The following is a 14,404-nucleotide window of genomic DNA, read 5'->3' as shown; positions in this document are numbered from 1 at the left end:
GCTAACCTCTTCCTCCAAATTGAGCCTGGCATTCCTTCCACTTATGCCAGGTTTCTCATTTGGTCTTTCTTATCTGACCTCACTTTATCAACTCTTCTTCTCTTCTTCTCTTCCAAACTCATCAGTATTAGGTGTGCAAGGCTTAGGGAATCCTTTATTTTCATGTCCTTCGAGGCTTTTACTTACTTTTGCCAATACCTTCATTCTTTGAATGGTTGAACCTCTTTCCCTTTGACGAGAGGATGGTTGCCCAGTTGTACTTTCTCTTAAAATAATCACAACCACCACAGGGCCCCCAGCTAAGTCAGGCAATGCATCCACTTACTGATAATACTGCACCCTAAATTAATACAAATTAATTCATAAATTAAATATAATGTGTAATTTGCCTTACCACCATTAGCAAGAGAGTTGCCATTTATGGGCAGCCAGTGAAGTGATGCAACAAAAATATTAAAATGATTGGCCATTTTATGGCCAGATCCCTGACGCCAACCCTATATGGAGGAATGTAATCACTTACAATAAAGACTTTTCAAATCTGTTTTTGAAATTTTAGAACATTCCATCTAGTAAATGTAAGTACCATTACAGTTAAGATTCAGATCTGTTTTTGAAGTTTTAGAAGATTTTTGAATTTAATTTTTAATTTTTACAATTATTTGCTTTACGTTACATGGACACAAGTAGGTCTTATGGCGACGATGGGATAGGGAAGGCCTAGGAGTGGGAAGGAAGCAGCCGTGGCCTTAATTAAGGTACATTCCAAACATTCTGCCTGGTGTGAAAATGGGAAACCACGGAAAACGATCTTCAGGACTGCTGACAGTGGGGTTCAAACCCACCATCTCCCGGACACAAACATTAATTTTGAAAATGTAAGTACTGTCACTTGCAGTAAAGATTTTTCAGATATATTTTTGAAGTTTTAAAACATTAATCTTGTAAGTATAAGTACTATCTTTCAGAACAGGTACCACAAATAATAATTCCTAAGTGACTAAAGGGCCAGCAGGCTACATTATAACTGTTGTCAAACACTGGACTTATTATAATAATTAATGATTTTGAGTCTTATTGAAAGTATTTAATTTTCTCTCTTCTATTGAGTGTTCTGCCCAGATTCAATTCTGGTGAGACAGTGTTTACAGTGTACTATATCTTCTGGTGTGGGCTAGCTCAAGTTTGTTACTTTAATTAATCTGTCTCTGTCTCATGTTTCTCTTTGACAGCAAGAAATGACTGAGATATGAGTTTTACTAACAACACCATTCCCTATGCAGCCAGTTCCTGTTATGAATGGTGTGAAAGCGTTGCTCACAGGGTCAGTTGGTGTACGCATTTCAGTAGACTTGGCAGACTGATAGTAACAACACCTTCTAGCTCAGCAAGGAAAACAACGGGAAACTTCCTCGCTCCTTGTTTCCCTAATATGCCTCTTCAGTGATGCCTAAGCTACTTATGACAGCTGACGGTGTATCTTTTGGGGAACCAACCACCTTTGGGCTGAGGTCAACACACATACCTATCTCAGATTCCTCATGTTCATCTTTCCTATTTATTCTTCTTCTTCTCCTTCCACACTTGTGGGTGTTTCCTGATGCCAACCCTATGTAGAGGGACGTAATCACAATTTCATGTTTCTGTGATGGTTGGTAGTGTGTTGTGTTGTTTGAATATGAAGAGGAGAGTGTTGAGACAAACACAAACAACCAGTCCCTGAGCCAGAACAATTAATTGCGTGGCTAAAATCCCCGACCTGGCCGGGAATCGAACCCAGGAGCCTCTAAAATGAAGGCCTCAATGCTGACCAATCAGCCAAGGAGTTGGGCATCTTTGTTCAACTTGTTCTCCTCTAATTCCAACAGTATTAGATTTGCAAGTTCTAGTGCTTCTTTCACTTCCCTGCATTTCATGGCCCTTCACTTACTTTTACCAAAATCAGACCTCTTCCACTTTCACCTCTGATTAGAGTTAAAAGAGGATCATCATGATTTATTTCGATGTATTTTCTCTTAAAACAATAATTATCGCCAGTACAGTGGCAGCGACAAGGACCCCGCAGACCCCACAGGGCGGGGGCGCCTACGGCTTGTGAGGGGCCCATGACTGTTAATTCAGTAGCTGAAGATTGATTTTACATATTGATAAAGGTACAGCACACAACACAGTATAATTTGTATTACAGAGGGTTATTCCAAACTTAGGCCGTCGTAGTGCAGAGCTTCTTTCGTCAATAGGAGTACGGTAATTATTTCTGAAAGAATGTGGGTTTCCCAACCTATTCCAGTAATAAACATCCCTTGCTGCCGCTCACAACAATAAACAAGGCTTTTGAAGTAATTATCTAGATCTGAGAACCCAGAAGTCAACGAAGGTGCGATAACAAAGATATCCTCCTTATCTAATCTTTGAATACTGAAGTCTCAAGCCTGTTGATAACTCTCGGCAGTCAGTGTAGCCAAGTAGGCCTACGATGGATGGTTGAGTTGTAAACAGTAGTAAATTATTTGGTCCTCAGAACGAGATTATTTGTTAATATTGTGATGGTCAGCGTGTTTTGGTTGCATTTCTTTGTGTGTGCATGCATGTGTGTGTTCATACCATATAGGTGTATTACTTTAATTCCTTTGAATTTGAAAACTAAATTGTGTAACATTATTATTATTATTATTATTATTATTATTATTATTATTATTATTATTATTATTATTATTATTATTATTATTGTGTACCAAGCTCGATAGCTGCAGTCGCTTAAGTGCGGCCAGTATCCAGTATTCGGGAGATAGTAGGTCCGAACCCCACTGTCGGCAGCCCTGAAAATGGTTTTCCGTGGTTTCCCATTTTCACACCAGGCAAATGCTGGGGCTGTACCTTAATCAAGGCCACGGCCGCTTCCTTCCCACTCCTAGCACTTTCCTGTCCCATCGTCGCCATAAGACCTATCTGTGTCGGTGACGTAAAGCAACTAGCAAAAAAAAAAAAATTATTGTTGCTGCTCATAGTAATAATATACAACCTTGTACTATGAAATAAACTTGTAACCTTCCTTATCAAGAAACAAGGGGCCCATTTTCAATTATTGCTTGGGGGGGGGGGGGGAGCTCAAGCTTCTTAGCGCCGCTACTGTACCAGTATGAGAATCTATCTCTGCTAATTTTCAAGGAATGGCTCTGTTTCTTAGAAGATATACCTTGGTTATTCCTTAATCCATTGTAATTTTCTGGTATACAAGATGAATGTTCTAATCGTAAACCTTAAAAAAAAAATCTGAAAAGTATGTCTACTAGTTCTCTGCATGCGCACAGACAGACACACAGAGAGTGAGAGAGAGAGCACAGTTTTAACAAGAAATTGGAAATTGTTTTGAACCCTTAACTTTTACACTTTGTTACTTGGCTTTAGTAGGTTATATTTTGCTTTATGTCGCGCCGACACAGATAGGTCTTATAGCGACGATGAGGCAGGAAGGGGCTAGGATTGGGAAAGAAGCCGCCGTGGCCTTAATTAAGGTACAGCCCCAGCATTTGCCTGGTGTGAAAATGGGAAACCACGGAAAACCATCTTCAGGACTGTCGACAGTGGGGCTCGAACCCACGATCTCCCGAATACTGGATACTGGCCGAACTTAAGCGACTGCAGCTATCGAGCTCGGTAGGCTTTGGTAGGGACAGGATGACAGATTGCATAGAGATTCCTGATTTGTACTCTCCTTGTTCTGAAATCCTATACAGCTGCGTGCACGAATAAGACTTGAATACCGTGGTCCATTGACACATAGACCTTACAGTGAAATTTATATTGACAATAAAAGCTGTTCTTATAAAATATCCATTGAGAAAAACTGGTTAGTAATGGACTGCACCTTATTGCATCACATGGCTTTTTTTTTTTTTTTTTTTTTTTTTTTTTTTTTTTTTTTTTTTCTTCTTACAGATTGTGGTCCTTTACAAGAATAGATCAAAATGGGACATAGAGGTATACACTCTGCACACGCAAAAAACAATTACATCAAACTACATAGCTAGTAGAACTACTGTCATTCTGACCTCTTGGTGTGGGTAGATGCGTCCATGTACTCGCTGCGGTAGAAGCCGACGATCTTGTCAGTAAGACGTCCATTAAACTCAAAGTGCAGGATGTATAGACCGACAGGAAATTTAGCTTTCAAGACAAGGAGCTCATGAGGTGGGTACAAGAAGGCGTCCTCTTGCAAAGGGAAAACGGTGACGCCGTCGGGAAGCGTTACACGCGATGCAGTCACGTTCAGTTGCTTGGCATGTACAGCCAAGAACTCGCAGGATACATTTACCTCCACAGTGATCGCTACAGTGCCCGAGAAGGTACCTTGTTTGAGGTATGGCTGCAAGGTGAGGTCGTAGTGCCGAGGTCTGACGTGCGGTGATAAGCGGTACCCTCTAGCCCAAGGTTCGGCCGTTGTCGACAACGACGCCTCTGACTGGGGGGGCATCACGGTAACAGAAGCAGCTTTCTTGTTATCCTCGAAGTGGAAGCGCAGGAGAGCTACGGCCGCTATAAGACACACACACAGCACCGTCAAAAAGAGGCACAGACTCGCTAGTATCCATAGTACGCGACTACGCTTCATGGCAGCTAAGTAATTACTCACTACTGTACTTGTAAAGCATTGCTGAGAGTTGTCACTTTCGTTAAGATAAAAACTGTTCTGTGGCTTTGTCTGAGTGGGATACAAGGCTCTCCCTTCTCTTTCTACCCGTTCAGTACCAGATCTCACTTGTTGGCACTGCACGCTGCCGTGCGCTCAATGGCCTACTTTCTGAAGTCCGACGCTCCTCAATCGTGGAATACAAAAACACACAGATTTTGATTCAGCTTAATTTGATTGGCATTAAAAGGGCTAAAAATTGTATTTAAAGGCAAAGAGATAATGTACGCCTGCACCAGTCGAGCTAAGATGCGAACATGTGCTAATAGTGGTTTAGCATGCAGACATTCACTTTCAACATATTTTAGGAAATAATCGCCATGAAAAGTAAAATATTTTTGTATTTGTTCATTTCTACATCAAACCATGCATACTGTCGTTCAAATGATGAACTATTGTATTACGACAGCTGTCCAACCTGTCCAACCTCATCCTCGTAAACACAAACATTAGACCTATGTAGTGTAAGTAGGCAATGTAAATTAACACAATCTGGACGTTTTATACCATGAGCCTTGATATTGGTGGTGACTGTTGCCTTAAAGAGCAAAACAGTCACTCTTAAAATGAATAGGTGAAAACGAGCGAGGCCTGACCCCTGGAAGAATACAGCCAAATAGTCTACCATCAGTTGACCCAGGAAAGTCGGACAAGACGATGTAGGTGACAAGCTTGTTACAAATAGGCTAAGTAGAAGTTATGAAACATTCAGCTGAGTGTCATGATGGTGTCTACTCCACACTCCGAAGATAGAGTCTCTGGTGGAGGCAAGCGTTGGAAGTCACGGAAAGCGAAAATAAAGCCTAGCACAAGTATTTGATACAATATCAGATTTAGCTGACCCCCTAAAGGTACAGACAAGGCTGTGACTGGGTGATGTTCAGAGTGAGCCGCTTATGCCAATTATAATTGACGGTTCAATTTAAAGACTATTTACATGAATTTCGTCAGCGTCATAGCAGAAGAAAAAAGTAAAACGTGCAGACAATGTGGAGAATGAGGATATCAGGTACAGAAAGGAAATCGCTACGGAAGGTGAGTACATGAAATCACCCTTCATCCTCAAAAACCTACAAAACCGTAGAGATTGCAAAAATCCTAAGAAGCCTGTTACAAGCACTGTATGAGGAAAGAGGCGCCGTTATTGTCATATAGGTCTCATAAACTAAGACTCTGAGAACACACTGATGGATGATTGAAATTCATCTTATAATTACCAATAGATCGCATGATAGAAAGAAAGGGGGGAGGTGAAGGGGGCACAATCATAACTGACATCTTCGCCTACTTTTCAGTACGGCGGCCGCTGTTTGGATTTGGTCCTTGTAATTCGAATTCCACGTAAAATTCGAGGTCCTGTACTTATAACCGCACGGCCTCAGCTACCGTGTGCAGGGATTTTTAATTTGACGCCATCTGGCCGACTGCTCGTCAGTGTAAACGTTTCGTTTTACATTAGGCCTACTAGGGGCGTCTATGTCTGAGATTGTTCAAAAAGTCCGGTAAATATCAAATGTGTCACCAGAGATCTTTTACACGTCGACATCGTACCGGTACATGAAGTGTCAAATGAACTTTTCTCCGCCCTTCAAAAATCCGACAAGGTACCTCTACTGGGTTTGAACCCGTGATCTTACAGTCCGGAGGTCGATATCACCACTGATCCACAAAGAGAACTATTTAGTAATAAAAGTAAATCGATATATTACTCTGCATTTAGCTTCATAGACTTGCAGCTTTACAGCCCTCAACGAAATGGTAGCAATTAGGCCTACGAAGACTCCCAGAACTATGCTATCACAAATCTTTCCTCACTGGACTAACCAAAGAGAACACGGAATTTTCACCGCCATACAAGAGTTGCGTCACAAATTATCGAAATGTCTTCGCATTATTCCCTGCATAATCAACATTTTTTTCACATTTCTTCTCTCTCTGGACAACCTACTCTCCTGAAGTTTTACAGTTTGTGTGGTGCATAGGAATCCTCCCACTTCATTGCAAAAGCAGGTTCGGTTGAATATTGGCACATAATCCAAGTACATTTCAACACATATACATAATGTTCTACGTTTATTATGGATCTTTCACTAGTTTATAAGGTTTCTCAAGGTTGAATGTCTTCAGAAATAACTTTACATTGTTTGCAGTTTATTTAAATAGCTTCGTACGCACCAGGCAAAAAACACATCCAGTATTCCAACACCTTCATATCTAGAAATTTTATATCCACATTCCGTATATTTTACAACGGATTTCTCGTCTTCGTTTTGGTGATTTCAGGGAATAAAAGTGTATTCTTTCCTCGACAGACGTCATTTGACACCAACGACATCCTCTCCGAGAGACGAATAGATGATTGTCGCACTTGTGTTTCTTTTGAACATAACCTATTTTAGTTTTTATCATAGAGACAAATAGACTCAAATTGAACCCAAAACACCAATCACGCTGATGCTAAAATAAATTCACTTTCTCCTCTTCTAAATATGTGATGCGATAGTAGTCTCAGACCAGAGAGATTTTACGAACATTTAGACGGCAATGGTAGGCCTACTAGGATATTCCGTAGTTATTGCTTAGATGTGTTAGTTCTACCATGTTACATCTCTTTGCTTTCATCTAGGATGCAGTGACAATATAAATAGATTGAAGGATTGAAGCAAATAGGCGTACAGCAGGACCCCACAGTAAAATCTCGATACATCGAAAACATCTGTAAATCGGAATTTTCGTTTGTTACCCTCCGCTCCGGGACAAAAGTCTCGATAATTCGAAGAAGAAACATAGATAAGGATTTTTTGGAGGGTGTGAAGTGAAAATTGAACCTTTATAATCTGAATTCCGACAATGAGAACCTCTGTAATTTGAAGCTATGGCAACGAACGAAACCTTCACAAATCGAATGTTCTCAATCCAGATCTCTATAAATCATTAACAGTTCGTTCATACACGTAACGCGTATCTAAACTTGTCGAATGTGTGATTTATACAGGCATGACTCTTCTATGGGAGAATGCATTTTCGCCAACAAGAAATGTTCAGTTCATATACAGTACTTAATCATTTCCAATCACCAGATTGCGTGTTTGGCTTCATGGACAAATGGTTAGCGTTCGGACCTTTGGTCCAGGGGGACCCGGGTTCGATTCACGGCCGGGTCAGGAATTTTAACCTTAATTGGTTAATTTATCTGGCTCGGGGGATGGATGTGTGTGCCGTCTTAATCATTAGAAATCATCTTAGGTAGAGCCCCGTCCTCACGGATTAGAAAGAGACCTGCATTAGGCCTCTCCCGAGGCCTTACGCCATTATTATTATTATTATTATTATTATTATTATTATTATTATTATTATTATTATTATTATTATTATTATTATTATTCTGCGTGACAAAACCCTGGATTCAATTCCAGAACTCTCCACAGTGTTTATATGCAGTGAGTACATATGACGCTGTTGGTGGTGGTGATTCGTCCGTCGGATGGGGACTTAAAGCTTTGAGCGGACCCCTCGGTGCTATTCGACAGGAGTGGGCCAAGTGCCGGCATCGGGTTCCAACCTTTTCCCTTCTGCTATCATTTAAATCACATCATTCATTTCATCTCATTAAATTCTCTGATGAGGTTGACGTCAGGAAGGGCATCCAGTCGTAAAAATTCGCTACGAAGAGCCATACTCGACCCCGTAGAGAAACGGGACAAGGGTTGGACAACACAATGTACCTAATCAAGTGACGTAATTATCTGCGTGTGGTTGTTGCGGTTACCGAGCAAGTGGCTATGCGGTTTGAGTCACGTAGATGTCAGCTTACATTCGGGAGATAGTGGGTTCGAACCCCAATGACAGCAGTCCTGAAAATCGTTTTCCGTTGTTTCCCATTTTCACACCAGGATGTACCTTAATTAAGGCCACGGTCGCTTCCTTCCTACTCCAAGCCCTTTCCTATCCAATCGTCCTATCTGTGTCTGTGCGACGTAAGCAATTTTTTTTTTTTTTTTTTTTTTTTTTTTAGTTATTGCGATTCGAGTTCGTAATCAGTGTAATATGGATTCCAACAGTACAAATCTGATACGCCTATGTTACGGTGTTTTATCATGTACAGTGTTTTCTTTTAAAACTGCAAAGTCATTTATTTTAAAGCATTGTTCAATGAAATGTCACAAACTCAATATATTTTGAAAACATAGGGCCTACTAGGACTTCCCGCTTTTTATAATTAAAACGCTACTTTTTGCAGGTTTTCATTAAAATAACAATTTTTGTGTCAGTTTTTAGAATCAACAAAACTGATTTTTTATATATATAGAAATAAAAATGATTCGCTAAATGTGTTGCTAAGCGGAAAACTCGGGAACGGATGGACCAATTCGGCTAATTCTTTTTTTTAAATATTCGTCGAAGTCCGAGTAAGGTTTATACGAAGAGAAAAATTGAAAAAAAAATTCCAAGAAAAACGTAAAAGCCCCATTTCTGGTTTTCCATTCAAACTGTTCGTCTCTCTTTCCTTCTCCCACGTTTGCGCTTAGCGCTGTCCTCCTCTAATCCAGCGCGTTTGCCAAATGTCCGTAAATCTCAATGTTATCGGTTAAAATGGGTGAATATCGGATTATGTACAAAATTTCAAGCCGCATTTGATGCCGTTAACAAAAAGAAAGTTTACACAATTATTGAGTGTGAAGATGTTAATATAATGGAATGTTACCTCAAATGCAAAATCTTCATTGGATAGAAATTCTAAGTTCCCATGGACGGAATTAGATATTTTTCACCAATAGGGCATGTCAAAAACAGATCAGATGTAAGGCTTTTCAGGCGTTTGCTCTATTAACTAGCGTTTCGTCTTAGGTCTGACACTAGGCGGGCAATAATTCCATTGAGGAGATTTATCTCCCGTATGCAGTTATCAGACTGTGCCTCTTATAATGGGCTTCTGATAAGTTCACCTGCACACACATCTCCTCTATAAGTGGACTCCAATCTTCCCACAGCAACGTCTCTTCTTTTTTGTCGGTCGGGTGACGCCACAACTATACCTACGCACCCTTCCGACGGCAATCAAGCATATAGGCTGGCACCAAGTCGGAAGTCGGCCTCCCCAAAATGTTCACCCCTATCGTCCGTGATGTTAATCCTGCTCTCTCCAATAACGACATCTACACGGAACTCCGCTCAACAGGCATCCATACTGCCTCCAGACTCTACGCCGGACCAGATCCATCGCCTGATGTACTCCTGTATGTTCCTTCTTCCGACGACTACTTCAACCTTCTAGATAATGGAGCATGCATTCACCGCCGCCTCGAAGCTCGAAGCTAGTCCTCCGAACATCATGGCTCAACTACTCCTCGACGCACCTGATACGCCTGTCACAGCCGATTCGTTTGTAGCAACCGCGCCACCTCCATCTACAACACTGTTCCATCCTGCGTCGTCTAGCTGCACCACCACCACAACCACCACCACTTCTGCTCACACCTCCTCCAACATTCCTATAACCACTTCAGTTATGTCCCATCCTTTCCCCCTTATGACGTCTCCTCTCCCCATCTCTCCCACCACTGACCAACTTCGTCCCGAGTGCACCTTACTTCAGCCACCTGCCGAGGGAACTGCCACCGAAACGGCTGCAGATACGGCCCGTTCACCGTCGCCACCGCCGCCGTCCGACAGCCCTACCACCTACAGTTGCGTCGTTCGCTTATCATCAGAAGACATCGTCCATGAACTCCGTCAAGCAGGATTACCAGTGCGCCGAGCGTTCCGGATCTTCAACGCAGATGGACCCACGTATTTAATGAGACTCCACCTTCCTACACTCGACGACGCTCAACGACTTATCCACCATGGTATACAGCTCCACGGCCGCCACCACCGGGTTGAAGAGTTTCGTTCTCCTCCTCAACCTTTAACCCGTCCTGCCACACCTCGTCGCCGTCCCCGACCTACCCCTCCTCCTCAACCACCTAGTCCACATATTCGACCTTATCCACTCTCACCACGCTACTTTTCGCCACCATCGCCAACCTCTCACCTCCTCAGCCTCCTACTCACTTCTCTTGTTAATTTCTCCTCCTTCTATCACATCCTTGCACTTCACCTTTTCCCTTGCAACCTTGGTTAAATCTTCCCTTATTTTCATCTCTGCTATACATGTCTTTGTATTTGTAAATCTGTCAATAAAGCGCTGGATACCCTACACGTCCTTATTCTCATCTCCCTCTTCTCTCAATTCTTCCCACATCTCCGTCATATTTCACATCCACTTACCCACCTTCCTCTTTCCACACACCCCAACACGCCCACAACTCTCGGCCAGAGCGAGGGCGCAACCCTCTAGGTGGCCCGCTTCGCCCCCATCAGGGTGGGGAATGAAAACGAGTAAAGTAAGTAAGTAAGTAAGTAAGTAAGTAAGTAAGTAAGTAAGTAAGTAAGTTCACCTGCATACACCCCAGCGTCAGTGGGTAGGGTCTGACAAATCCCACTCTGATGAGTCTAGTGTCAGACCTAAGACGAAACGCTGGTTAATAGAGCAAACGCCTGAAAAGCCTTACATCTGATCTTTTGACATGCTCTATTAGTGAAAAATATCTAATTCCCTCCATGTAAACATAGAATTTTCCATTCGGAATTGCTAGGCGAGCAATAATTCAATTGTGGAGAATTACCTCCCGTATGCAGTTATTAGACTGTGCCTCTTATAATGGGCTTCTGATAAGTTCACCTGCACAACACACATCACCAATTTCGGGATCAAACCAACTCACCTCAATTTTTTTCGGCTGGGTGGCCCTCAACTCTACCTGCAACTCAGTCAGCCCAAGAAAAATTAATAGGCAGACGCCTAGTTGGCTGTCGCCTCCCCAGTAAAACATGTATTCCTGCCTCATCACAGGTGTGGATACCGCCCTCACGGAGGACTTCATTCTCACCGAACTTGGCAAGTCCGGCTCCCGAGTCCACGATGTTCGCAAGCTCCGGGATCGATCAACTTCTCTACCTTCAATCCAGGTCCTGGCATACCTACGAGATGGAGACGAAACAACAGTCCTCGAAGCCTGGGGCGCGAAGATCAACAGCAGACTCATCAAGTGATGCCAACTTCTGAATGCATACTACAGCAAATGCTTAATAATCCTACCAAACTCCCCACCGTAAAAGAATGCCAACACCAAACAACCCAGCAGCCTCCACCGCCCCCACCTCTATTTCGTCCACATCAACTACTACTACCACTACCATCACTACTTCGGCCTACACTCCTTCCCATATTCCCACCATCTCTACTACAACAAGCCACCCCTCTCCTATAATGTCAACACCCATCACATCCCTAAACTCCACACCACCTAATCCCCAGCAATCCCTTGCCAACCAAACAGATGCAAGGACCACAGCACAGCCAGCCTTACAAGGAAATACAGCGCCGCAACACCAGCACCTCAGCAGCTTCCAGTCCCGAGCTGTATCCTTCGTGGCATTGACCCAACCATCACAACAAGAGACATCCTACAAGAACTCCAAACAGCAGGCGTCCCAGCCCGCCGAGCATATCGCATCTACAACAGCAACGGCCCAACGTTCATGGTACGGATACAACTCCCATCAGAAGACGAAGTACAACACCTGATAACCACCGGCGTTCGAATCCACAGTCTGCACCACCGAGTGGAACACTCTCGCTCCCCACCCCATACTATGCGCTCCTCTTCTAGCAACTCTCACCGTCGCCCCCGGCCAGCTACGCCACTCCCCAAACCAGCTTCTTCCTACCACCCCTTCCGATACTAGACCTTCTCCGCCTTCTAGCCACCTCCATCGCCAATATTACATCAACCCTCCACTTCCTTACATCGCAACCCTACCCTAGTACTCCTTACTACACCTTCACGTCGACCTTGCAAACTGTATGTATAATTTAAACTCCACTCCTAGCGCACACCCTCTACAATCCCCATCTACGTAACCGAGATACCTCGTAATTCCTCCTCCCTAAATTCTACACATCGTTCTTTCCATCTCCCTCATTCAACACTCCTCACAGTTCTCATCACATCTCTGGCCTGGGAGACAGCGTTACTGTCTAGGGGCCCGCCCCGCTCTTTGGGCGGGGAATGAAACACATCCTAAAAAAAGAAAGTTCACCTGCATACACCCCAGCGTCAGTGCGAAGGGTCTGACACATCCTACTCTGATGAGTCTAGTGTCAGACCTAAGACGAAATGCTGGTTAATAGAGCAAACGCCTGAAAAGTAGGGATGGGCTGCGAACGGCGTCGCGAAGAGTCGAGACTGCTACCTCTGGAACCGACACTCTCGACTCCAGTGTCGACTCCACTGATGCAGTAACGCCATCTATCAAATATTGTCGGAACTGCTTGGAATTATAGTTCAACGTTCCTCCCTTGGTAGCTCGTGATACGATGAATACAAGATGATTAAGCCATCAAACATTAAAAATTGATTCGGGATTCTATCATCGTTAGTGCTAATGTTGTAAGCCTATTTTGGCGACGATGATGATAATGATGACGATAATCGTAGTGGTAATAATAATCTGACAGTATACGTTTACATAATCGCCAATATTGACTTCAACGAGTTCAGCTCCGCGGTGTAGGGGGCAACGCGTGCGCCGGTTACCCGGCGGTCCCGGGTTCGATTCTCGGCTGGGTTTGGTTTTTCAATTGTAAATGATTAATCCCCCTAGCCTGGGGCATAAAACAGAAAAAAAAAAGAAGCGAGTGCTTAGAGTATGATTTTACAACAAATATTTTACCAAACATCGTGCGTCTTAATAGCCTCCTCCGCAGTCTAGGGAGGCCCCGGGTTCGATTCCGGCCAGGTCAGGGATTTTTACCTGTATCTCAGGTTTCGTGATCACGTTGAGATAGAGACCGGGTCTAAAAAGCCAAGAATAACGGTCGAGAGGATTCGTCGTGTTGAACACACGTCACCTCGTAATCTACTGGCCTTCGAGCTGGGCAGAGGTCACTTGGTGGCCTACCAGGGCCGTCGCGAAAAGGGGCTTTTGTGTATACTACTACTACTACTACTAATAATAATAATAATAATAATAATAATAATAATAATAATAATAATAATAATAATAATAATAATAATAATAATAATAATGCAACAAGACTTAACGTGGTCCTTGAATTATAATGATAACCTACAACCTGTTTTCCAGTCAGTGACCGGGTCAGAAATGGAATGAATGAAGCCCCCATCCTGCGGCGAGGATAGGAATTGTACCGGTTGCCGAGGCCTGTCGCACTCCTCTGGGGCAATGATGAATGACTGACAGATAAAATGAAATGATGCTAGAGAGTGTTGCTAGAATGGAAGATGACAGGGAAAACCGGAGAACCCGGTGAAAAACAAATCTCACGTGGATTGACCGGGATTTGAACCACGGAATCTAGCGGTGAGTGACCAACGCGCTGCCGCCTGAGCCACGGAGGCTTTTACTGATGTAATCTATGTTCGAATTATGTTAGAGGATTTACCCATATTAGATTTTTCATCGTTCATCTGCAATTCATAATGATTTACCATCGATATCTGTTTATCAGTTTCCTGATCACGACAAATAAAGACGTGAAATTAAATGTCCGTGGTCTGCTTTGCCGATACTTTCTGACATGACACGTTTAATTTTATTTCAACTACACCATTACGCTCGTCGTCTTCGTTAACGATATCGTACTTC

The 14,404-nt window shown here is 43.1% G+C and overlaps 1 protein-coding gene across 2 annotated transcripts in view; it reads right to left on the bottom strand.

The window, feature by feature from the left end:
- The window catches only part of LOC136857899 (aminopeptidase A), a 209,103-nt gene that overhangs the window by 111,281 nt on the left and 83,418 nt on the right, over positions 1–14,404 (bottom strand). Inside the window, exon 2 of one of the 2 annotated variants that reach the window (XM_067136949.2) lies at positions 4,053–4,536. The exons of the other annotated variant lie outside the window; for it this stretch is intronic. Coding sequence (XP_066993050.2) covers positions 4,053–4,474 — 422 coding nt within the window. The 5' untranslated portion in view covers positions 4,475–4,536. The remainder of the gene's footprint in view (positions 1–4,052; positions 4,537–14,404) is intronic. 2 annotated transcript variants of the gene reach the window in all.

This window comes from Anabrus simplex, chromosome 1, assembly GCF_040414725.1.
Source record: "Anabrus simplex isolate iqAnaSimp1 chromosome 1, ASM4041472v1, whole genome shotgun sequence".
In the NCBI taxonomy this organism is placed as follows: domain Eukaryota; kingdom Metazoa; phylum Arthropoda; class Insecta; order Orthoptera; family Tettigoniidae; genus Anabrus; species Anabrus simplex.
This window is presented reverse-complemented; position numbering and strand designations above follow the sequence as displayed.